Raw genomic sequence first — 27,288 nt, 5'->3', positions numbered from 1 at the left:
AGGCAGGCTGAAGGCCACATAGTTCAATAGAGACCACTAAATGGTACTGAGATGCCAGCCGTTCAGACATTTCTATAAGCACTCAGGATAAGCCAACATATTACTTATTCCTGTCTCTAGGATCAAGCTGTCAAATTCCTATGCCATTCCTTGTTAGTTGGAAGAAGTGACCCACCTAGCTCCAACCACATCCCAATTGTGATTACATATCATTCAATTGCACACACATATACTCCTAGGACAACTCATTATTTCCACAACTCCCAAGGAGGATCAAACATCATATACACATATTCTGAAGAGGTAGCATATCTCCCCCCTGTAACATCTTCAGGAGATTGGTAACCCCATACAAAGATACTGCTGGATCATCTTAGAACTTTCCTAGCTGGTGGGAAGACATGTGGATGGCCTTAAGAACACACATACATAGGTGAGCATGCATGCACACACACACACACACACACACTGAGTACTGCAATTAATTGTCATTTTCCTCATTCTTCTCAACATATTCTTCTCTTTTTCTGAGCCTCAGAATACCTTCAATCGTTAATGTTCAACCACATGGCAGCAACGAAACTCTTCGGTGTCGAAGAGGCCAATTTCTTATGGTCCTGAGAAAGGGCACTGCTTTGCATTTGGAGTATAACTTTTTATTAATAAGATATTTCACAAAGTGCCTAGGGGTATGGGTTTCTATATGTTCCACATTGAGGCGAACATGCCAAGCACCAATTATCTAAATTACAGTTGATAACAATAAAAATAGCATATTTCAACAATCTATACACAAATTATTATTAAAGGTGTGAAAATTATGAGAGAGTCCCTGTGGAACTTTACAAAAGTAATCTGGAATTTTGGGCCCCAGTCATCACCAATAACATTAATTCTGCCTGCAACTCGAAAATACAATCTTCATGGCACACTGCTGTTGTTGCACCAGGGTTTAAAACAGACAACAAGCAGGAATCATGTTGTTATAGACCAATCTCTCAGTTGGATTCCGTGGTTAAAGTGCTTGATCGGGCTATCTTACAAATGATCCAGGATTGGGTGGAGGACGTTCATCTGAGGCCCATTATGGTTTCAGAACCGATCTGGGCACAATAGAACAATGTCTCAACCTGCATCTAATAATCAGCAAATACAGTGTTGCCAAGCGAGGTCAGTTGTTTTTATCACTTAAGGATGTTAGTAGTTCCTTTGACCAAGTGAATCGATCAAATGTCTGGGCTACTTTATTGGGCATAGGGCTGGACAAGGCTTTAATTGATTTTCTACAACTTTACTACCTGTAAAGCAAAGCTTAAGTGAGCTATGGCCCAGGGGGTGAATGCTTTGATTCCTTTGCACTAGAGAGGAAAGTTCAACGGAGTTGTGTCATTGCCCCAATATTATTTGTGCTTTATATAAATGACCTCAATCCCTTTTTAATTACATATTGTAAGGACAAGCCGGATTTGAAGTCTAGACCCGTCCTTGTTTTGATATTTGCTTATGACACTGTTTTAATGGCTAGAACGGACTTTAAGCATTGATTAATAGTTTTTTGGCATTCATGGGCAATTTAAATTTTGAAACTAACTTTAGTAGAACCTATTACATGGTCTGCAGTAGAACCAACAGTAAGTTTAGATCTAGTTCCATCAAGGCAAGAATATGGGCAAGGTGGCGTACTTCCTCTATTTGGGTATTACCTTTGACTCCTCCAATTCCTGGGTACAGTGCCTCTCTGATAGGTGTGTGAAATTTAACTAAGCTGTAGGTGTCCTACGTAGTTTTGCCCAGAAGATTATAATAAACGATTCCCCCCTCTTCTGGAAGTATATAATTTCAAATGTATTCCAATTCAAAGTTATGGGGTGTCCATTTGGGGTTACCAACGCAACCAGAATCTGCAGGTAGAAGAAAAACATGTTTGTAGGCAGCTCCCAGGGCTTTCACCCAGTAGCCTGCATCTCACCCTGGAGGATAATGTAAAATTAGGACCCTTATTGTGGTAGCCTTTTGGAGTAATCGCCACACTTCATTGAATTGTTCTGTCAATGAAGATGGCTAGTCCTGCAGTTATAGGTTTTTGATTTTTCGACTACATTATATTAAAAGTTAGCCATCATGCTAAGAAGGCCAGACCTAATTAGCAGCCTGTAGGGCATATCCTAAGAGGAAAAGGCATGGGTTTAGGAGAAGCATATAACCCATGATACACTATCTAAAGAGAGGGAGGAGCTGAAGAAGCCATTGATACAAGAATATGGATTAATTCAAATATCTCCAGGCCTGGAGCTATATTTGAATCTTGTTATACAGGCATGGTAGAGATCTCTGCTCATTATATTCCACCTAGTTTTCCTTCAAAGCCTTCTATGTTTTCCTTCAGGTCAATCTGACCCTGCAGGGATTTCAATATGTCCATGTGATGAATTCTACCCTCAAACACTTTTTCACTTTGTCTTTTTTTGCACATTATATAATAATTTTTGCAGACATTTCTTGATACCTGTATTTAAAGATTATGGGTTTGTTGAATGTAAATCAGTTTTGCTCTTTTTAAATATGTTAGATCCACCAGCTATATGTAAAGTTGAGGGGAGCTTCTTAAAGTCAGCATTAAGCTATTGGAAATCTTTTTGCTTTTTTATACCTGGTTCTGCCACCTTCTTAATATGTCTTTGAAATGAGTTTTCTGACCACTAATTGTGTATTTTTTATCTTTTAATATATTTCTTAAATATTTAAGCTTTATTGCTGGGCTTTTATGATTATTTTTTGATAATTGAAAAAAGATTCTGCCTATCTGTCTACTGAAGGTGTGAAAATGATTTCTGAAAATGTTTCAATTATGTTCCATTTCAATGCATGCAGGTGCTTAGAGCTTGGAATGCTTCTAAACGTATCTACTCAGGCGACGGCTCCTCTATTCCCAGTCTGTCATATAGAGTTAGTTTGCCCCAAACATGGCACACAAGACATTGTGCACAAGGACACATGGGGGCAGCTACCACATCAGGCATGCAGCTCTTCTACCAGCCTCTAGTGGGCGTCCATTTCGTCACGATCTTCCCTCCTGAATGGACATAATAGACAGTATGCATGGCCGCTGTAGCACAGGACTGGAAAAAAGGAAGAAAGAAAAAACCAAAGTCACACAAAGTCACATCACAGATTGGACTTCAGTGAAAAAAGAAATCTTAATGTAGTGTGCAACGCCAGAGTCTTGCAGCCTATACGTTCTGCAAATAACAGGTGCTGCTATTACTCAACCCCACGAAACTCACTAAGGCTATTCACTAACTGCATTTTGTACGTTAATGTGCTGTAACGTTTTCTTTTATGTTCTTGGTTTAAAATAAATATTGTAAATTATTATACTTTAATAGTTTACATTAAAAATTTTTAATATACATTATTCTTTTTCCCTATACTTTACCAAAGGTAGATCTACATCCCTGTAGTGGTGATGTCCAACTACATGTGAGCAGTAACTTTACCCTCGTAAATTTGTCTCTATTCCCTGTTTTCAGGGGTAAAAGACACGTTAAGTCTATACGTAGAAATAAAGTCAGACTCAGAAATGGTGAGTAGCAAGAAAGAGTAAAGTTACTCCCGGATGTAAGAGTAATGTACACATGAGGAAATTTGACTTTTTCAGTACGGCGCTTTGTATTCACCTCAGAAATGTAGAAGATTGACTTAGTTATGCTGAGATTCATTCTTGAAGTCTGCAGGTTGCAAATATCTCTGCAAAAGGTGCTCTACCAAATGAGCTAACTTACCAGTTATTATCTATGCTGCACCTCACCTGCGCCCTGTTCTGTACCTGAGCAACCGTTAGTTTAATTATTTTGCATATTATGCATCAACATAGAGGCCCTCATTTGCAGAGTGTAGGAATACCATTCACATACCTGGAATTACTAATAGAAGTGGTATTGCCAGTTTCAAGATGTGTGAATATTACAGTATTCCAACTTGCAGCCAGAGAGACTCCTAAAAAGTCCAGACCCCATGTGAGTACCTCTGAATATAGAAATATATATATATATATAATATAAATATATATTTTATATATATATATATATATATATATATACATATATATATATATATTTTTATATTTATATAATGTCCACCAAACTGTCCTAACTTCGAAATGTGCTCTTTGCACAGCTGGTGCGCGTGTCGAGGCAGGACAAGCCTCGTGATTATTTCCTTCACCAAGACGCCAAAAATAGCACGCGCACTCTCACAGATCTCAGATTAACAATTCATTTCGTTTGTAGCAGTGCCATTCTCCCCCTTCACCAACGCGTTTCACCCTTCTGGGCTTGATCACGGTGTAAAATATCATCAGTCCCTTTTCTGTTTCAGTCTTTTGTACCTATCCACCACTTGGCAAATTAAGATGTATTGTGGGAAAGGTAGTTTGTAAAATATAAATATATATAACACCCCAATTGTGCAAATGTGATTTTACATATGAGCTAGAGTCACTTTTTTTCTTTTTTTTTCTTATTTCATACATTAAAAACAAGAGTGTCTTTATTTGAATCATAGTGCCACATATTCATGTTTCTTTGGGATCTTTGTCACGACCAGGTCTTTCACATATTGAGTATAGTACAAATATGTTAATATGATATCGTTTTTCCATCTTTCCTCTGCGTGATAGTCTCAGTGACTCCACGGTTCAGTTCCTTTTACATTTGAGGATGGGAAACAATGTTGCTTCCGATTATCCGCGATCTATTTAATTCTTCTTGTTGTTTGTTATTAAGGCTCAGTGCCTTATTAGTCTCAACTGGTCTGATTTTTCAATTGTTCCCACTTTTTTGATTCTTGTTCTGCTTTTTCTGATCCATATAAGAATTTCGGAGGTTTTCTATTCAATCATTTTTAGGTCTCGCCTGTCGATGCGCATGCGCATCGAGCTTGCGAGCCTATTGCGGCTTAAACAAGCTTTAACTAAGAAGCAAGGAATCGTGGCGATTCCTTGCAGTGCCCGTGACTTTTAAGCTCAATGCGCATGTGCATTGAGCTTAAAAGGGCGTGCACAGCCGCCCGCATTCCTCCGACACCTTTGAAGTGCAGCTTAGCTTCACTTCAAAGGCCCGGCTTCTTCACACCCACATGCCGCTCTGCCCCGCTCCGCCCCCTCCCCTGAGTCATCCTGCCTGCCCAGACTTCTCCTCCCCCCTAATTACATCCCGCTTTCACTTGTTTTTTGTTCCGACTCGACGTGCACAGCTACCCTCCCCCCGCCCCCTCCCGCCACGCAATGCCGAGAGCTTGTTTGGAGCTGCAAACAATCTTGTCATCTGTTTTGTTTTGATGGGTCCCCGTCTAGGCTGGCGTTTCTAAAAGGCTGACTTGGTTTGTTTTCCTTCGGTTAATAAACAAAATAAAAGTAGAACTACCTCCATGCTGCTTATGCTGCCTCTTAAATAAGGTCTAGCTGCTAGGGCTTCTGCTTTCAGCCTCTACCCTCTTCTAAATAGTGCCTCTTAGAGCGTGTCATACGGGCTCGCTCCCTCTGACAGCATTCCTTGCATCTCTTAAAGGGGCAGAGACAGCTAGCGTCTTGCAACCCGATTCGTTCCGCGGACGGGACTCCAGCGGAGCTAAATAACTCCCTAGTGCCAGTTCAATTCACCGTTGCGTCACATCATTCATCACATCATTCATAGAAAGACTTGTCTTGGAAAACAAATGCGTCATATCATTCACAGAAAGACATGTTTGGGAGAAAAAAATGAACCATTTCTAAAAGTTTACCAACTGCTTTGCTTGTGGCATGCCCAGTTAAGTTTCAACGGAAAAGAGAGCGAGTGCGTGTGAACTGAGCTTCCGAACGCGCGCTAGTGATCGTATTCTCGAGTCATTTATTTATTTATTTTTGCGGCTTTATGAAGCGTGAGCATTGCCAAAAGGCGTTAACATGCTTTACAAAGAAGAGAAATAAATTATAATGAGTGATAATAGATGAGCGATAAGGAGGTGTCGAAAATGAATCTAAGGCAATAATCAGTTTTACATTTAAAAGTAGTTAAATATATGGGTGCAGATTTCATTGAAACTTAAATGAACTGTTGGTTCTAATCGCAATTCACATATCAACAAAACAATAAATGGTAGATGGCGATAACAAGATGACAATTTGAGGGAAGTTAAGCATTTTAATGTAATCTCTTCAATCAAGCCACTTCGTCTAATTCATGACATTGCTGATTTAGGTCAATGACGACTTAACGTCATTTTTTTTTTCTCCCCCAAAAGATATTTCACAAATCAGCAGCGAGTTGTTAGGGGTACAAAGGAAATCTTCACACTCTTTTTATACACTTCACTTTTGTGCTAGAAATGCCTGGATTTGACAGACACCTTCCATGGTTTCGTGTAGTGTTTGCTGTAGTGTTATATTATGTTGTTATATATTTATACAGCGGGATCACCAATTCCTTGGCGTCTTGGCGTTCTGTTCAAACCCCAGTCTGCAGCTGTGATTCATCCATCACAGTTTCTGCATTGCAGATTTTGTTGCACGGCCACATTGCTGTGGATAGGTGATTTGGCATAATAAAATCATGTTTTAAAAATATTATTTTATTCTGTGCCAATTGATTGTAGTTTGCACTCGCCACAGGCAGCACAGTCACACACCCAATGCCACTCACACATGCAACGCCACTCACACACGCAACGCCACTCACACACGCAACGCCACTCACACACGCAACTCATCCACGCAACCCCACTCATCCACGCAACCCCACTCATCCACGCAACCCCACTCATCCACGCAACGCCACTCACACACGCAACGCCACTCACACACGCAACGCCACTCACACACGCAACGCCACTCACACACGCAACGCCACTCACACACGCAACGCCACTCATCCACGCAACGCCACTCATCCACGCAACGCCACTCACCGCCACTCACACACGCAACGCCACTCACACACGCAACGCCACTCACACACGCAACGCCACTCACCCATGCAACGCCACTCATCCACGCAACGCCACTCATCCACGCAACGCCACTCATCCACGCAACGCCACTCATCCACGCAACGCCACTCATCCACGCAACGCCACTCATCCACGCAACGCCACTCATCCACGCAACGCCACTCACACACGCAACGCCACTCACACACGCAACGCCACTCACACACGCAACGCCACTCACACACGCAACGGCACTCACACACGCAACGCCACTCACACACGCAACGCCACTCATCCACGCAACGCCACTCATCCACGCAACGCCACTCATCCACGCAACGCCACTCATCCACGCAACGCCACTCATCCACGCAACGCCACTCATCCACGCAACGCCACTCATCCACGCAACGCCACTCACACACGCAACGCCACTCACACATGCAACGCCACTCACACACGCAACGCCACTCACACATGCAACGCCACTCACACACGCAACGCCACTCACACACGCAACGCCACTCACACACACAACGCCACTCACCCACGCAAAGCCACTCATCCACGCAACGCCACTCATCCACGCAACGCCACTCATCCACGCAACGCCACTCATCCACGCAATGCCACTCATCCACGCAACGCCACTCATCCACGCAACGCCACTCATCCACGCAACGCCACTCATCCACGCAACGCCACTCATCCACGCAACGCCACTCACACATGCAACGCCACTCACACATGCAACGCCACTCACACACGCAACGCCACTCACACACGCAACGCCACTCACACACGCAACGCCACTCACACACGCAACGCCACTCACACACGCAACGCCACTCACACACGCAACGCCACTCACACACGCAACGCCACTCACACACGCAACGCCACTCACACACGCAACGCCACTCACACACGCAACGCCACTCACACACGCAACGCCACTCATCCACGTAACGCCACTCATCCACGCAACGCCACTCATCCATTTGCAAAACGAAAAAAGTTAAACTCTTCTATTGCGAGACCTATTGCATTTTCAATGCTTGTTCTCATTGATTTCCATTTTAGAGATGTACATACATCTCATCGTCCCCGTTCAATCCTGTTGGAAATTTGGTCTTAAATCTTATGATCAATTTCGATTCCAATCTCCGTAATCTCAATGTCCGATTGCCCCCTCTCTCATTTGCCGGTATCGTGGCCATTCCAAAGTAACTCATGTTTTGCCACGTCTTCCCTGGATGTGTTAACATGTGTTTGGACATTGCATAAGTTAGATCTTCGTTTTGGATTGCCTTGTGTGTTCTAATATTCTTTTCTTTAGAGGGCAAATTGTACTGCCAATGTATCTTTTGCCACATTGGCATTCCAAACAATAGACCACATATGTGGTGTTGCAGCTGATGGTATCTTCGATGTTAAACACCTTTCCTTGTGGATTCGCAATGCTTCCCAGATTTTTGCCAATTTTGCATGCCTTGCACTGGCTACATTTGCTAAAACCTTTTTGTAGTCCTTGAAACCATGTCTCTGGGCGTTTGTTGATGAAATGGCTATTGACCAACTTATCCGACAGAGAGGGAGCTTTTCTATATGAGATTTGTGGCCACTTGCCTAGTTGCTTGCCAATGTCGGGGTCCTTCATTAGAATGTTCCAGTATTTTTTCAAAGAGTTGCGTATCATTGGACTTTCCTTACTGAATGTCATCACCATTCTTATCGGTTCTTTTGTTTGATTTTCACTTTTCTTCTTACGAGGGTGTCAGACCTTTTTATTGCTCTTGCTTTAATTTCTCCTCGTCTGACATCATTATATTGATACCCTCTTTTTAGGAATCGACTTTTTGTGTTATTGAACTTGAGGTTCATTTCTTTTTCTTTGGAGCAGTTTCTTTTCATCCTGATGAATTCACCATAAGGTGAAGGATATATATATATATATATATATATATATATATATATATATATATATATATATATATATACATATATATATATATATATATATATATATATATATTCAGAGGTACTCACATGGGGTCTGGACTTTTTAGGAGTCTCTCTGGCTGCAAGTTGGAATACTGTAATATTCACACATCCTGAAACTGTCAATACCACCTCTATTAGTAATTCCAGGTATGTGAATGGTATTACTACACTCTAGGTGTTTTTGATGTACCTCTGAATATATATATATATATATATATATATATATATATATATATATATATATATATATATATATATATATATATAAACACACAGTTTTGCCTGCTGTAGAAAAAGCCGCAACACAGGTAAGTATTCGCCAAGACTTTAATAGGAGGTTGCTGCTCGGACTGAAAACGAAACTCCACCAAATAAATGTCCAGCTTAGCCTGACGCGTTTCGTGATGGGTCACTTCATCAGAGGCTTGAGCATGAGTGTCTTTGCACGTTAATTTCGGTACTCTTTAAATGTTCTCAACACCGCCCATGTGGGTGCGGCCACTGCTGTGGCATGCTGGATGTTGCAGTACCATCTCTTACTCCAGTGAGCTAACGTGTGCAGACTTCAATATCGGTACAAGTATTACCCTCGTGGGCTGTGATGTCCGTCTCTGGCCCTCGCTTACACTCTTGTTCCTCCAATATTGTGGCACCTGTGATCCAAAAAACCGGCGTCGTTAGGCGTCGATCAGGAAATGCTTTGCAGCATCCGCGCTTTTTCCGCGGCTCAGGCGGGGCCGCTCTCAATACAAACACACAGTTTTGCCTGCTGTAGAAAAAGCCGCAACACAGGTAAGTATTCGCCAAGACTTTAATAGGAGGTTGCTGCTCGGACGAGGGTAATACTTGTACCGATATTGAAGTCTGCACACGTTAGCTCACTGGAGTAAGAGATGGTACTGCAACATCCAGCATGCCACAGCAGTGGCCGCACCCACTTGGGCGGTGTTGAGAACATTTAAAGAGTACCGAAATTAACGTGCAAAGACACTCATGCTCAAGCCTCTGATGAAGTGACCCATCACGAAACGCGTCAGGCTAAGCTGGACAATTATTTGGTGGAGTTTCGTTTTCAGTCCGAGCAGCAACCTCCTATTAAAGTCTTGGCGAATACTTACCTGTGTTGCGGCTTTTTCTACAGCAGGCAAAACTGTGTGTTTGTATTGAGAGCGGCCCCGCCTGAGCCGCGGAAAAAGCCTGGATGCTGCGAAGCATTTCCTGATCGACGCCGGTTTTTTGGATCACAGGTGCCACAATATTGGAGGAACAAGAGTGTAAGCGAGGGCCAGAGACGGACATCACAGCCCACGAGGGTAATACTTGTACCGATATTGAAGTCTGCACACGTTAGCTCACTGGAGTAAGAGATGGTACTGCAACATCCAGCATGCCACAGCAGCGGCCGCACCCACTTGGGCGGTGTTGAGAACATTTAAAGAGTACCGAAATTAACGTGCAAAGACACTCATGCTCAAGCCTCTGATGAAGTGACCCATCACGAAACGCGTCAGGCTAAGCTGGACAATTATTTGGTGGAGTTTCGTTTTCAGTCCGAGCAGCAACCTCCTATTAAAGTCTTGGCGAATACTTACCTGTGTTGCGGCTTTTTCTACAGCAGGCAAAACTGTGTGTTTGTATTGAGAGCGGCCCCGCCTGAGCCGCGGAAAAAGCCCGGATGCTGCGAAGCATTTCCTGATCGACGCCTAACGACGCCTTTTTTTTGGATCACAGGTGCCACAATATTGGAGGAACAAGAGTGTAAGCGAGGGCCAGAGACGGACATCACAGCCCACGAGGGTAATACTTGTACCGATATTGAAGTCTGCACACGTTAGCTCACTGGAGTAAGAGATGGTACTGCAACATCCAGCATGCCACAGCAGTGGCCGCACCCACTTGGGCGGTGTTGAGAACATTTAAAGAGTACCGAAATTAACGTGCAAAGACACTCATGCTCAAGCCTCTGATGAAGTGACCCATCACAAAACGCGTCAGGCTAAGCTGGACAATTATTTGGTGGAGTTTCGTTTTCAGTCCGAGCAGCAACCTCCTATTAAAGTCTTGGCGAATACTTACCTGTGTTGCGGCTTTTTCTACAGCAGGCAAAACTGTGTGTTTGTATTGAGAGCGGCCCCGCCTGAGCCGCGGAAAAAGCCCGGATGCTGCGAAGCATTTCCTGATCGACGCCTAAAGACGCCGGTTTTTTGGATGACAGGTGCCACAATATTGGAGGAACAAGAGTGTAAGCGAGGGCCAGAGACGGACATCACAGCCCACGAGGGTAATACTTGTACCGATATTGAAGTCTGCACACGTTAGCTCACTGGAGTAAGAGATGGTACTGCAACATCCAGCATGCCACAGCAGTGGTCGCACCCACTTGGGCGGTGTTGAGAACATTTAAAGAGTACCAAAATTAACGTGCAAAGACACTCATGCTCAAGCCTCTGATGAAGTGACCCATCACGAAACGCGTCAGGCTAAGCTGGACAATTATTTGGTGGAGTTTCGTTTTCAGTCCGAGCAGCAACCTCCTATTAAAGTCTTGGCGAATACTTACCTGTGTTGCGGCTTTTTCTACAGCAGGCAAAACTGTGTGTTTGTATTGAGAGCGGCCCCGCCTGAGCCGCGGAAAAAGCCCGGATGCTGCGAAGCATTTCCTGATCGACGCCTAACGACGCCGGTTTTTTGGATCACAGGTGCCACAATATTGGAGGAACAAGAGTGTAAGCGAGGGCCAGAGACGGACATCACAGCCCACGAGGGTAATACTTGTACCGATATTGAAGTCTGCACACGTTAGCTCACTGGAGTAAGAGATGGTACTGCAACATCCAGCATGCCACAGCAGTGGCCGCACCCACTTGGGCGGTGTTGAGAACATTTAAAGAGTACCGAAATTAACGTGCAAAGACACTCATGCTCAAGCCTCTGATGAAGTGACTCATCACGAAACGCATCAGGCTAAGCTGGACAATTATTTGGTGGAGTTTCGTTTTCAGTCCGAGCAGCAACCTCCTATTAAAGTCTTGGCGAATACTTACCTGTGTTGGGGCTTTTTCTACAGCAGGCAAAACTGTGTGTTTGTATTGAGAGCGGCCCCGCCTGAGCCGCGGAAAAAGCCCGGATGCTGCGAAGCATTTCCTGATCGACGCCTAACGACGCCGGTTTTTTGGATCACAGGTGCCACAATATTGGAGGAACAAGAGTGTAAGCGAGGGCCAGAGACGGACATCACAGCCCACGAGGGTAATACTTGTACCGATATTGAAGTCTGCACACGTTAGCTCACTGGAGTAAGAGATGGTACTGCAACATCCAGCATGCCACAGCAGTGGCCGCACCCACATGGGCGGTGTTGAGAACATTTAAAGAGTACCGAAATTAACGTGCAAAGACACTCATGCTCAAGCCTCTGATGAAGTGACCCATCACGAAACGCGTCAGGCTAAGCTGGACAATTATTTGGTGGAGTTTCGTTTTCAGTCCGAGCAGCAACCTCCTATTAAAGTCTTGGCGAATACTTACCTGTGTTGCGGCTTTTTCTACAGCAGGCAAAACTGTGTGTTTGTATTTAGAGCGGCCCCGCCTGAGCCGCGGAAAAAGCCCGGATGCTGCGAAGCATTTCCTGATCGACGCCTAACGACGCCGGTTTTTTGGATCACAGGTGCCACAATATTGGAGGAACAAGAGTGTAAGCGAGGGCCAGAGACGGACATCACAGCCCACGAGGGTAATACTTGTACCGATATTGAAGTCTGCACACGTTAGCTCACTGGAGTAAGAGATGGTACTGCAACATCCAGCATGCCACAGCAGTGGTCGCACCCACTTGGGCGGTGTTGAGAACATTTAAAGAGTACCAAAATTAACGTGCAAAGACACTCATGCTCAAGCCTCTGATGAAGTGACCCATCACGAAACGCGTCAGGCTAAGCTGGACAATTATTTGGTGGAGTTTCGTTTTCAGTCCGAGCAGCAACCTCCTATTAAAGTCTTGGCGAATACTTACCTGTGTTGCGGCTTTTTCTACAGCAGGCAAAACTGTGTGTTTGTATTGAGAGCGGCCCCGCCTGAGCCGCGGAAAAAGCCCGGATGCTGCGAAGCATTTCCTGATCGACGCCTAACGACGCCGGTTTTTTGGATCACAGGTGCCACAATATTGGAGGAACAAGAGTGTAAGCGAGGGCCAGAGACGGACATCACAGCCCACGAGGGTAATACTTGTACCGATATTGAAGTCTGCACACGTTAGCTCACTGGAGTAAGAGATGGTACTGCAACATCCAGCATGCCACAGCAGTGGCCGCACCCACTTGGGCGGTGTTGAGAACATTTAAAGAGTACCGAAATTAACGTGCAAAGACACTCATGCTCAAGCCTCTGATGAAGTGACTCATCACGAAACGCGTCAGGCTAAGCTGGACAATTATTTGGTGGAGTTTCGTTTTCAGTCCGAGCAGCAACCTCCTATTAAAGTCTTGGCGAATACTTACCTGTGTTGGGGCTTTTTCTACAGCAGGCAAAACTGTGTGTTTGTATTGAGAGCGGCCCCGCCTGAGCCGCGGGAAAAGCCCGGATGCTGCGAAGCATTTCCTGATCGACGCCTAACGACGCCGGTTTTTTGGATCACAGGTGCCACAATATTGGAGGAACAAGAGTGTAAGCGAGGGCCAGAGACGGACATCACAGCCCACGAGGGTAATACTTGTACCGATATTGAAGTCTGCACACGTTAGCTCACTGGAGTAAGAGATGGTACTGAACATCCAGCATGCCACAGCAGTGGCCGCACCCACATGGGCGGTGTTGAGAACATTTAAAGAGTACCGAAATTAACGTGCAAAGACACTCATGCTCAAGCCTCTGATGAAGTGACCCATCACGAAACGCGTCAGGCTAAGCTGGACAATTATTTGGTGGAGTTTCGTTTTCAGTCCGAGCAGCAACCTCCTATTAAAGTCTTGGCGAATACTTACCTGTGTTGCGGCTTTTTCTACAGCAGGCAAAACTGTGTGTTTGTATTGAGAGCGGCCCCGCCTGAGCCGCGGAAAAAGCCCGGATGCTGCGAAGCATTTCCTGATCGACGCCTAACGACGCCGGTTTTTTGGATCACAGGTGCCACAATATTGGAGGAACAAGAGTGTAAGCGAGGGCCAGAGACGGGCATCACAGCCCACGAGGGTAATACTTGTACCGATATTGAAGTCTGCACACGTTAGCTCACTGGAGTAAGAGATGGTACTGCAACATCCAGCATGCCACAGCAGTGGCCGCACCCACTTGGGCGGTGTTGAGAACATTTAAAGAGTACCGAAATTAACGTGCAAAGACACTCATGCTCAAGCCTCTGATGAAGTGACCCATCACGAAACGCGTCAGGCTAAGCTGGACAATTATTTGGTGGAGTTTCGTTTTCAGTCCGAGCAGCAACCTCCTATTAAAGTCTTGGCGAATACTTACTTGTGTTGCGGCTTTTTCTACAGCAGGCAAAACTGTGTGTTTGTATTGAGAGCGGCCCCGCCTGAGCCGCGGAAAAAGCCCGGATGCTGCGAAGCATTTCCTGATCGATGCCTAACGACGGCGGTTTTTTGGATCACAGGTGCCACAATATTGGAGGAACAAGAGTGTAAGCGAGGGCCAGAGACGGACATCACAGCCCACGAGGGTAATACTTGTACCGATATTGAAGTCTGCACACGTTAGCTCACTGGAGTAAGAGATGGTACTGCAACATCCAGCATGCCACAGCAGTGGCCGCACCCACTTGGGCGGTGTTGAGAACATTTAAAGAGTACCGAAATTAACGTGCAAAGACACTCATGCTCAAGCCTCTGATGAAGTGACCCATCACGAAACGCGTCAGGCTAAGCTGGACAATTATTTGGTGGAGTTTCGTTTTCAGTCCGAGCAGCAACCTCCTATTAAAGTCTTGGCGAATACTTACCTGTGTTGCGGCTTTTTCTACAGCAGGCAAAACTGTGTGTTTGTATATATATATATATATATATATATATATATATATATATATATATATATATATATATATATATATATATATATATATATATATATATATATATATATATATATATATATATATTATATATATATATATATATATATATATATATTCAGAGGTACATCAAAAACACCTAATGCAGCAACACCACATGGAAAATCAGCATCCGAGATGTATTGTCCCAATTTTTCTTTATTTCTTTTACTTTTTATGTGCGAATTCCAATTTATCTCACAAATGCACATAAATAATAAAAAGAAATGCATACAGCCGCCCTGACTTTTACTTAGACACTCACAGCTCACAGTTATGCACCTAGTGACACACCCATTCAAAAACTCATACATCTACTCACAGTCGCACTCTGACACTGACACACCCACTTACAGACATAGTCAAAGACTCACACACCCAATCAGAATCTCAGTTACAGACTCATACACCCGCTCATAGATGTATGCAGTCACTGAGAAACCCATTGAGACACTGATGCACCCACTGACAAACTCACAGACCCACTCAGACATTATGCGGGCCACACACAGCAGCGGAAGCCCGTGCATGGCATCGAGTTCGATGCCTGGGAGGGTGTTGGCCACAGGCGAGGCTCTGAGGCCAACCCCTGCTGCACACAGCCAAAGGCCGTGTGTAGAGCAGGGTTGACTGCATGTGTGGGGGTTGGCTACAGTGCCTGGCTGTAGGAAGGCCCTGCAGCCCCCTGCTGTATTAAAAAACAAGCTGAGAAATTCACTGAAAAAGCCAAAGGTTACAGGGATGTTAGGAATTAGCATTTAAAAAAACCTTAAAAATTCACTGAAAAAAACAAAGGTTATAGGGACGTTATAGTTAGGAAATAGAATTTTAAAAGCCTTAGACATTCACTGAAATGAACTAAGGTTACAGGGACGTTATAGTTAGGCGCAAATTTCACACTTACAAAACCTGAGAAATTCAACATTTATAGTTAGCTGAGCTAATTATATCTTGCCCCCTAGCAATGCACTGCAAAGGACCTCACATATTTACATTAGGAGATGAAATGCTCATTTCATGTCCCCTCCTACTTGCAATTTTGGAAGGGCTGCAAAAGTCCTTGTACATTCTGAAAAGCCCTTTTGCAGTTATGATTTTGTGAACCCTGGGTTTGCAATTGCAAAAGGGCTTTTGTACATCTGGCGCTAAGTTCTTATTCATTTGCTGTCATCAAGAGCGAGACCTAAACAGGAGTATGAATGCAGGCTTATAAATACATTGTTAAATTTCCACTGTATTATTTTGCACTGATTTTATATTGCTTCTAAAATCTATAACTCCAGATAGATGTATGCTATTCTGTTTATTTTTTGTGTCGACACTTAGATACAAATACACGGTCTTTTTATAAATTGGTGTCGGATTTCTCTCGATTCATGTTAAGCGGCAGGTGTGACAGTTAAAGAAATTTTTATTGACTGTCCTGATATCTTGATAGTTAGTATTAGAACATGTAGTGGGTTGGACATACTGTTGATTAATGTATATGCTAGAGGAATTACGGGTGGCAGAGTTTCTCCCACACTTACCTATTTGGATGATTTTTTAAGTTCCTCCATAATACTGGTCATGTGGTTGTGATGGGTGACCTTAATACCTGCTTTGAACCAATAAGTAAAGATGATGGTTTACTAACTGAAGCAGAGGATTTGATCTGGGGAATACCACAATTAGATTTAAACCCGATTAGTAAATGGTCCCAAGCAGCCACTTATATCAAAGGTCTCTGTCTGAACTGGGGGCTTCGTGCACTCAACGGACGTGCTAGCTCGGACAGGATGGGTAAACATACATTTTTTAATGGTAGACATAGTAGTCGTATTGACTACATTCTAGTTGATATTAAAATGTGGCATGTGGTTCTGGATATGATTGTTAAACCTCGTCAAGAAAGTGACCATGAACCCCTGTTAGCAGAACTGAAGGATTTTAGTTTTGTAGGGCTGGATGAACGACAGCCTAATCCTGTACAGGAGGCGGTGGCACTTACAAATGATATGAGGAGGGTGCGTTGGCCAAAGGTTTCTGTTGATGTGGAAGCACGCAAAAAGATCAGAGACCTGGTCTCAAACTCACTGGTAGAAATTGATAAGTGTGATAGCCAGGAACTGTTGAATACAAATATTACAGACATTCATGCTAGCCTGTTTTTGTCCTTAAAATCACTATTTGTTAAGATTGTTGCCAATAAGGGGAGGGGGAAGGTCAAGAAACCAGCAAATTGGTTTAATGATGCCTGCCGAGTGACCCATGCAGATCTTTTTAAAGCATTAAAATCAAAGAACCCCGCCCTAATTAAAGCAAGTAGGAAGGATTTTAATGAAGCCAAACGTCACGCCAAAGCTGCCTGGGATGACGAGCGCTGGACATCACTAGCTGAGGCCTGTGGCTCCAGGAACATGCAGCAGTTCTGGCACCTTCTTAGGTGGGGTCAGTCACAGGACGATCGCCCAAGCCCCGCATCTGTTAAACCACAAAAATGGGTGTCCCATTTTGTGGAACAATTTAGATGCCGTAACACCACGCAAGTTTCCATTAGCTGGCCATTAACATATGACACACTTGTGTTCTCGGCTAACGAAGTCGAAGCAGTCCTGAAAGCCATTCCTAGGGGAAAAGCGCCAGGTCCTGACTGTATCCCAGCGGATTTATTTCAACAGGACCATGACCTATGGGTACCATACCTAGTGCGTTTGGCAAACGCACTGGCTATGGACGCTAGGGTACCCGACTCCTGGGCTGGCGCTGAAATATTGCCTATTTTTAAGAAAGGTGATCGGTCGGTTCCATCCAACTACCGGCCGATCAGCCTAATAGACGCGGTACAAAAGATCATAACACGTCTAGTGCTCACTAGGATACAGGCATGGATAGAGGAGTATGACATCCTTACACCTCTACAAGCTGGGTTTAGACCCCATGTGAGCACCCTGGATCAGGTATTCCGTTTCATGCTGTTGCATTGGAAGACGGTCACCCTGGGCAAAGGCAACCTATACGCGGCCTTCGTGGACCTAAGGTCAGCGTTTGACCTGGTCCCGAGGGCCGGGTTATGGAAATCCCTACTAGATATGGGTATGCCCCCCATCCTGGTACGTCTTATTGTGAACCTTCATGCAGAGACCTTCGCATTTGTGCGATGGGGAAAACCGGGTGAGGTGACGGAGAACTTTCCAGTGGCTAAAGGTGTCAGGCAAGGTTGTGTTTTGGCACCCACCTTGTTTTCTCTATATATCAATAGGGTTACCAAGTATTATGACAACTTTTCCACGGACGCCCCAAGTTTGGCTGGAGCGAAAATCCCCCTGCTCATGTTCGCCGACGACACTCTCCTGATTTCACGAACCAGGCAGGGTTTGCAGAAAGCACTGTCAAGGTTCGAGGGTTTCTGCAGCGAGCATGAGCTGGAGGTGAACGTATCCAAAACCAAATTTATGGTTTTGAGAGGGCACAAACAAATAAATGCCAGGGTCTCCATGGGGGATACCCCCCTAGAGCAGACAAAATGTTTCACCTACCTGGGAGTCACCTTTAGTGAGACTATGAGCTGGACACATCAGATCGAGCTCATGACCTTGAAGCACCAGCAGTTGGGTGGGGCTTTGATTAAGGAACATAAAGGGTCATTTACAAGGCCATTGTCCCCGCTCCTTAAGATTTATGGTGGCAAGATCTTATCAGCAGTTCTATATGGAGCGGAACTGTGGGGTGGTAGCAACTTGGACCCGCTAAGACAAGCCCAAAATAAATTTATAAGAATGGCAACGGGTCTGCCGCAGTCAACACCACTAATTCCCCTTCTTTATGACCTGGGGTGCCAACCGGTAGAGGACCTAGCAAGACTTCGCCCCTTAACATTCTGGCGTCGTCTTTGGACAACGCCGGAACTCCATCATTATGCAAAAGCTTGCTTGGAGGTAAGAAACAGCTCCGGTGCCACAAACATTGGCTGGTTTAGAGACCTTAAGGCTACCCTAATAGCTCTGGGGTATGCCGACTTGTGGTTAACACCGGAAACAGCCAAATTCCCCTCAAAAAGGGATCTTAAATATAGCTACTGGGAATGGGTGTTACACAATAGGTACTCTAAAACGAGCTCGAGTAGTCTCACAGGCCAGTTCATTGTATTTAAGGATACACCCAAGTTGGAAAGATATTGGGATATAATAACAAATCCCGCGGACCGCAAATTATATTTTCAATTTAGATGCGGTTCACTTCCCCTTGGGGACTTTACCAAAAAGTGGGGTGCAGAAAGGACGGGGTTTTGTCCCAAGTGTCAAGGTATTGGGGAAAACTTGAATCATTTTTTATATGTGTGTCCACTATACTCTGCCCCAAGAGCCAAATGGCTTAGGCCGGTTTGCCGAAATCTAGGCACTAGATCTGCTGGGGAAGCAAACAGAATGCTAAAGACTAACTTGGACCCTCTGATTGTCGTGGGTGTTGCTAAATTTTTGGGGTGGGCCTGGTTGCTTAGAAGTAGGCTCATTAAAAGCAATCTAATGGGGTCTTAAATGATGTGACTTTTATAGGGTGACCTGTATTCTGTTTAACTTTGGTTGCTTTTGAACGTCTCTGTAAATTTTGTATATTTATGCAAGAAGCTGATTAGTATGTCAATGCTTTAATACTTGTTTTAACTGTTTTTTATGTATAAATGTATTTTATGTCTTTTATGATGAACTAATCGAATAAAGACTTCTTGAACTGAACTGTTAATTATTTATTGTTCATACTGGTAATCTGAAATGCTTAACACATGTTCCTCTATTAAAGCCTGACTGCTTTTTGTCACACTACGAGGACTGGGCTAAGGATTTATTAATGTGAATCCAAGGACCATCTTTAGTGTTTGTGACAGTATTACACAGTGAAGCCTAACCAGCATCAGCACATAATACTCCACCTTCCTACAGACCCCCAACCCCTTTATTAAAAAAAAATCATCCCAGGGGAGGGTTTAGGTCCCTGGGCTGCTTGAGGCTTGGAGAGCCACACACCCCCCGTTTTATGATTTTGGCTCCGGGGGTAAGCTTCTCAAGGTCTATAACTAATTAATGTGGCCCACCACCATTTTATTTTCTCATTCACGCGGGAGTCCCGTAGGATCGAGGTATCTTTTGCTGATTCATCTTGGGAGGTTCCTCTGGGTTCCCCCCTTGGAGCCAAGGAGGTCAGGATATCCCTACTCTGTCCCTTTAGATTATAATTTTTTTCTAACTATAGGACAAGGGACTGACTCCTGTAATGCCTGCCGGCAAAAAAAATTCTCATGTTGCTGGCAGCCAATCAGAGCACTTGCTCTGAGATGACACAAGGGAAATAAAGCTCTCTGGGCCAATCAGACTGCTCTATTCTTAAACTACCACTCCCGCAAGAGTTTTTTGAGACTCTTGCGGACCCAACCATCCAGATATGCAATAATTTTTCAACCTTAAAGCACAATTAGTGGACCAAGATCTAGCTTCCTGCCAAATTTGGTGTCATTCCGTTCAGCAGTTTTTGCTGTAGCCCGTCTTAAAGAAATCTATGTAAACTGCATTGGAATTTTGCATTTTTGGACCACCCTTTTTTCTCGAACGCCGCTTGACGGATCACCCCAAAGGTTTTCATGCACAAACTAGTCAAAAAATAGTACCTTTTTGGAAAGTTTCGAGAGATTTCGCCAAACAGAGCCACAGCCATTAGCAACAAAAGAAAAACTTTTTCTATGAAACAGCAGACCTAACTAAAAGTACCCAGTGGCGACTGCCGCTGAAAGATTTGGGGTGTACCATCAAGCGACAGACAAGAAAAACGGGAGGTCCCAAAACACTGTGTATGTATTTATGTATATATATATATGGGTGGGTGGGTGTGTATACAAAGTACACAGGCCCACTGCAGAAAACTGGGATTGCTGAATTATAAGGCTATTTAGCACTGATTCCACGTTTATTTATTTTTTTAGAGTTCTATATAGTGCTAACTAGACCCGAGATATCGTGTATCAGAGCTCTTTACACGAGCACCAGTTTCGTTACAGATGAACACATTCATCTTTGTTAGGCACGAGGAAATTTAGTGATTCGCTCAGAATCGCAGGATGTTAAGCGACGTTGCCGAGACTCGAACCCGGTTCCCCAGGTCCAAGGTCCACCGCACTAGCCGTAAGGCTACATCCTCTCCTCTCATCCTATACCTCATTCTGTTATCTCACTCACGTGCCCTGTATATCCCTTTTCTGCCTTAGTCTCTCTTGCACTGGGTCAAATTCAGATGATTGAGTGTCATTCCCAGGGCCGGCTCCTTCGTTAAGGCAGAGGAGCATGGCTCCACTACAAAAAGTCCCCTTTTCTAGAAAATAAGTTGCCATTTTTTTTCACCAAAACCCTGTCCTGAGCCAAGTGTCAGGACATGCAGTGGGACTTTCTGCTTTCTACTGCTGCCAGTCAGGCAGCAGCAGAAAGCAGTGATAAGCAACGCACTTGGGTTTAAAGTGCCCATGTCTTTTCGGCCGGCAGCTGGGCTAGACAGCTGGGTTAGAGACAGCATAGAGCTCCAGTGCCCTTGGGAGCGGCAAGAGAGGCTGCTTCTCCAATCCTGGTGTTGCTCTCATGCAGCATGAGAGCAGTGCCAGGATTGGTTACTACAGTTTCCTGGAGACTTCCTGTCTGGAGACCCGAGCGAGGAGGAGGACATTGTGCATACAAGATAAGTGGGATTATTTTTTCACCCACCTCCCCACCCTCTTACATGCCAGCGCCATTGGTCAGTCTACACCATCTGCAAGCACCAGCACAAACCACTGAGTCCTGCTCAACTTGAGGTCCTTGGTAGTTTGTGAGATGGTGTTAGGAAGTTCTTCAGGTTCAATTCACATAGTGTTTATCCAGAAGGTATGGATTAAGTCATACTTACAGGAAAAAGGACTTTGTAAACAGGGCAAGGCATCAACGGGGACCTTAAGTGCATTTTGCACGGCACACAAGATGTTATGTTATGCTTTTGGCTACAGATTGCAAAAATGTAGGTTCAAACGGCTTAGAGATCCCATCTATCCTACTGCTCACACTTTTTACAATGTTTATTTATTATATTTTTTATCTTTGGTACTGTGTGCAGAAGCAATGAACTAATACAAAAGCAAGAGCAACTGTGTGTGAGTTTAATCGGAGTAAGCTAGGTACAGTGCACATAATTGAAAAGACTTAATTTGAACATGTTATTACCCGAGACCCCCTTTATTAAGGCACGTCATCCTCCATTCACTGTCCCTGAGCTGCTCCCTGGTTTGTCACAACGTGCTGTTCTGGCTATCAGCTCCTTCTTAGTTCTGTCTGTCTTGAGGGCTTTATGCATGCAGGAGACCAAGTGTCTATGCCACACTCCTTGTACTTAATAGGATGTTCTCAACTTTCATAGTTGAAATCCCACTAGATATGGTGCGTTATGTTGGGGACTGAGTGATATACAAATGTGTGCATGCGCACAGGCAAGCATTGTTACAGCTTGTAAGAATTCACTGTAGATCAGAGTCTGTCAACAGGCAAATTCTCTGTGACCTGCTTGTGATTTCCAAACACTGCGGGGTGGTTCAGGACCGGATAATGACCTGCTGGACTTGACTACCTTGGCATTGGCCTCCTCACTTCCGATTATTGAAGCAACTTGCTCGCCATTCACTACTTTTACATCACCAACAAAATAAGGTGTATTGTAGTTGTGCACCCAAATTATCCCATGTTTAAACCTCTGCTGTGGTAATAGATGAGTCTTTTGATTTTGTTCTGGTGATGAGTCATCTGAATGAAATAACTGAGATCAGTGCTTAATTTGAGCCGGTGGTTGCCGGTGGAGGCAACCAGCACTACTTTTGGGGCCGGGCGCTTATTTTTCCACATCAGATATTTACAGAGAGCAAGAGAGGGAAAAACACACACATAGTAAAGACTAAGGAAGAGAAAGATGAGAAAACCATCACAACAGAAGAAACCAGGAACCTGAAAGAGTGAGATAAAGGGCCAGGGAGTGTCTGATAGTGGATTAAAGTGCATGTGATGGATTCAAGACTAGCAGCCTTGGCATTCGGCGCATGGGCATTTATTACGCCAGTCAACTTCTGAGCAGAACTTTAGGCACCTGTACTCATTCTTTTACAAATTAAGCATGGACTGAGATATATACAAGACTTACTTCCAAGCCAATGACAGCATTCAATGCTTTGCAGCACATGTGGATAACACAGATACACAAATTAATTTACCTTTGATAGTGGAGTGGTGTGGCTCACTGGTTAGAGGCGGCAGACCCGGAAGCAGAGAACGGCCCGGGACCAGGGTTCAATTCCCGACGCGGCAGGGTCAGCGGACTCGATAATTCTCGCCTCGGTGCCTACTCTAACCAGGGATCACACTCGGCAACTCTGGGCATTAGCTTGCCTCATCTCTACAACGGCCCCCCACATTCGCCGGGGATGCCTGGTTTCACCATGGAGATACCCAGTAGGGACCATCTCACAGGGATAGCCAGGATGGGTTCCCCAGCGGTCTACAGCGCCACGACGCCTCAGGGCAGCAGTGCGCTTTACAAGACACATACATTTACATTTACATAGCACTGATTCCGGTGGATGCTCTACCTACAGCAGATTCCTCACCTTATTAATGTCCCCAGGCCACAGACTGGATCCGCATTTTTTCAAAGGAACTGGTCCTGTGCGCCAGCTGGTGGCACTATCTGAGTCCATGGCATATAAAGGCACCACCCCTAAGTGATGAATTCAGTTTATCTTGAGATGTTTCTGCAACTCACATGCAGATCATCAGAGACTGACTGAAGATGACACTCATTTAACTTGGAATCGTTTTAGAATCACAGAGATCCTCTCCAAAGAATGGGGATGAGGGAGGGGGTAAGGCATCTGTGGTTAAACAGAGTATCTACCAGAAAAAGTATAACTTGTTCTTCTCATGGATACTCCTAACCCCAATTTACATAAGTTGTAAACAGATCCCAAAGCAGTACTTGCCAAAAGTTGGAGGGTCTGAAGAGGGGACTTAAAACTGGTAGTCCTGTAGGACCAAGCAGTCAGTAAGTTGTCTTTTGCTGAGCGTGTCCATCCTGGTATTAAGCAATCTTGATAAATGGTTTACCGTCAGATAGCACTAGACAGCCCAGCTATTCCTCAGACGTAATACCTCCTGGAATTGGATCCGCAGCCATACACTACCCTTATTGTAGCACTACAACATGGCAGTTGTGTTGTCTGTTAAAACCTGAACAGGCTTTCTCTTGTCCTCGTGATGGATGGGAGGAAAAGTGCAAAGCACCAGCAGGTTGGTATGGAGTTACTCATCCACTTGGGACAAGAACGCTTGCATATCCACCTCTCCCAGATGCCCACTCCAATTCAGAGATGATGCATTCATCACTATTGTAAGCTCCGGATGGAGTAGGGAATCGGCCTGACGCAAGTTAGGTTAGTGTTCAACAGTCACCAAAGATGGTCCGAGGCAACTTTCTTTGAGGGGCACATGCCCAATGTCAACCCCAATGCTGCACCCACTGCAAAGCCCACATGTGCCAATGGATGCTTGAAGACACCAGGCCAAACAGCCCCAGAACCATCCATTCAGGTACCAAGAAATGACTCTGAAACTACGGAATGATATCCTGAATATCTTGGACTATCTGCGGGGGTGGAATGTCCTTGAACGCCATCAAGTCCAGGATGGCACCAATGAAGGGGATCATCTGTTTAGGTTGCAGGGGGACTTCAGCCCATTGATTGCGAACCTCACAGATGACAGGAAGGTAACAGTCATTTGCAGGGGGTCTGCGACTGATATGGCAGCCAGCTTTAGCAACCAGTCATTGAGATACAGGGAAACAAGTATCCCCTACCTTCTAAGATGGGCATTGACAATCTCCATCTCCTTCATAAACACTTGTAGGCCTGAGGTGAGACCAAATGGTAGAATGGCAATTTTGTATTCCTCCAACCGCATCACTCACGAAAGGGAATGTCTGTCAGACTGCAGGACCTGCACATGAAAGCATGCATCATGCAAATCCAGGTAAATTATTCAGGTAGCCAGGATCTCCCTGAAGTCAACATCTTGAACTTGTCCTTCGGCAGCAAGTTGCAGATTTGGTCTTAAACCACCAAATCTTTTGGTCACCAAAAAATTGCAGAAGTAGCACTCCATCCCACTTTCTGCTTCCTGCCTTCTGAACGGAAACAGGGGTACTATAAGAGAGAGAGAGAATGTGAAGGGGTGGGCGTAGCCTTGTTGGGAAATTTGTAGCATCCACTGATCCGAAGTAGGAACACACGAGCTGGACAAGAAAATCAGATTCTGCCTGATATCGGTTGTGAATGACCTTGGGAGGGGTAATCAAAGTAGTCAGGCCACATCCGTGGCAGTTGAAGTGGGAGAAGATTGCTATCCTTAGTGGTGACCACAGCCCATCACCACCGCATCCTTTTGAGCTGTTGCTACCTGTTGCACCGGTAGGGAGGATACATTTTACAGTAAGTTAGACTCCTAGAGTCCCTACTAAAATTTCAGTACTGGTGGTGGAACTGAAGGGATAGTGAAAGCGAAAGAAATTAGCTGGCCATAAAGCAGCTGAAATTAAAATGCTCCACAACGAAGTGAGACTTTTATCAAAAAGCTTTGAACCATCAAATGGCATATTCATAAGAGATGCTTGCATGTTACCAGATAATCCTGTGGTTCGTATCTAGGCATGTCCTCTAGTCACAACACTGGTGCCCATGGCTCAACCCACACAGTCATTCATGTCACCAGCCCACAAAACATATCTTGCTGCACCCTGCCAGTTTTGGATTCTCTGGATAAGGGGGTTCCTGAATTAATCAGTGATGGCTGGCAAGATCATAAAAGTGGGTATCCGGGGACAGGCCCATTATGCCTTGCCACCGGATAGGGGGGCCAGAAAACAGCTTATTCCATGTTGCCGTTAAGGTGTAAATGGCAGTAAGATCTCTGATGCAGTAGGCTCAAGCTACTGGATTTCCATCAACAGAGTTGCTTTAGTTGCAACAGTATGTAGTTGAAGGTCGTCAGGGAAGGGCCCTATTGATGGGGAACAATTTTGTTTCTGGAGGGTGTCTAGGCCATTGGCATTCTGCAGATCTACATATCAGCCAGCATCAAGTAGGGAGGAGGAAGTTCCTCATTGTCATTTTCATCATGCAGAACATTTTGTAGTTCTTGAATGCCATTACAATCTGATGTAAACAAGGCTTCCAGCCTCCATTATATCATGGTCAAAGAAGAGGATGGGGTTCATACAAAGCGTGGCTATGCACCTTTGTAATTTCATAATAGGAAATAAACTTGGTGTAGGCTAATGCCAGTTCTGGACCAGAAATGGATGTTATTGGATCTGGTGCTGGTGCTGCTGTAGTGTGTGTCGACAGGGATGTTGGAATCGACAAGGTATCCAACAGCAGAGTGGAGGCATTGACTAGTATACGCAAGGAGCTAGATGGCAGACCAATGGGGTCAGTCAGCGCCAGAGCATGACTGGCTAGCAAAAGCCTGACTGGTGTCCCTCGCGGCTCCATGGGGACTGATGACACTCGAGAGTGAGCTGGCGACTTACTTTGTTTCTTGTTTCAGCAACATATAACTTTACCTTCTGCTCCCTGATTGCCTTTGAGAGCAGGGTCCCTTTGTTACACAAATGCGAGTCGTACCCCAAATCTAGTCACCATACTCAAACCTTGTAGATCTGTGACCAATATCTACTTCCTGCAGTGGCAGCAGGATTTGAAGCCTGTGGTTTGTGGAGGAGGCAATTCACTTGTACACTGAGAAAATGCAATTTTGGCATCTGAGAAAACATACAAATTTGGGAGTGGAGCTTCAGACTTGTGCTGAAGGATGTGAAAACAACGGATCTGAATCCATTTCACAGGGATGGTGCATATACATTGCTCTGTCCAGTCACTTTCGGAGGTAGTATTGGGTCGACGAGGAGTCAGATGGCACCACTTTCTGGCATGCAGAAGCGGTTGCTTAGAAATAATTTTGGATCCAGTTTGGTACCTCGAAACATTCACAAGGTGATGAATGTGCGGTTATAAATATACAACGTAAGAGCTTGACTGCATCTTTGCAACATTAGATATCCAGCCTCCTACAAGAGGGACTAAAGAGGTCACAGAGGGTTCCTGCTCAAGTCTCTTTGGAAAAATGAGGCATGGAGTACTGGAAGGCTCTTCCCTTTTGTCTTCCCTTGCCATG

At 44.7% G+C, this 27,288-nt stretch overlaps 1 protein-coding gene across 1 annotated transcript in view; it reads right to left on the bottom strand.

The window, feature by feature from the left end:
- Positions 1–634: 634 nt before the first annotated feature.
- Positions 635–27,288, bottom strand: part of LOC144783757 (D-serine dehydratase-like) — a 667,234-nt gene continuing 640,580 nt past the window's right edge. The window contains exon 8 of the mRNA XM_078662446.1: positions 635–3,119. Coding sequence (XP_078518572.1) covers positions 3,030–3,119 — 90 coding nt within the window. The 3' untranslated portion in view covers positions 635–3,029. The remainder of the gene's footprint in view (positions 3,120–27,288) is intronic.

Source organism: Lissotriton helveticus, chromosome 10, assembly GCF_964261635.1.
Source record: "Lissotriton helveticus chromosome 10, aLisHel1.1, whole genome shotgun sequence".
NCBI lineage: Eukaryota > Metazoa > Chordata > Amphibia > Caudata > Salamandridae > Lissotriton > Lissotriton helveticus.
The sequence above is the reverse complement of the archived record's forward strand: the minus strand, read 5'-3'. Positions and strand labels throughout refer to the sequence as shown.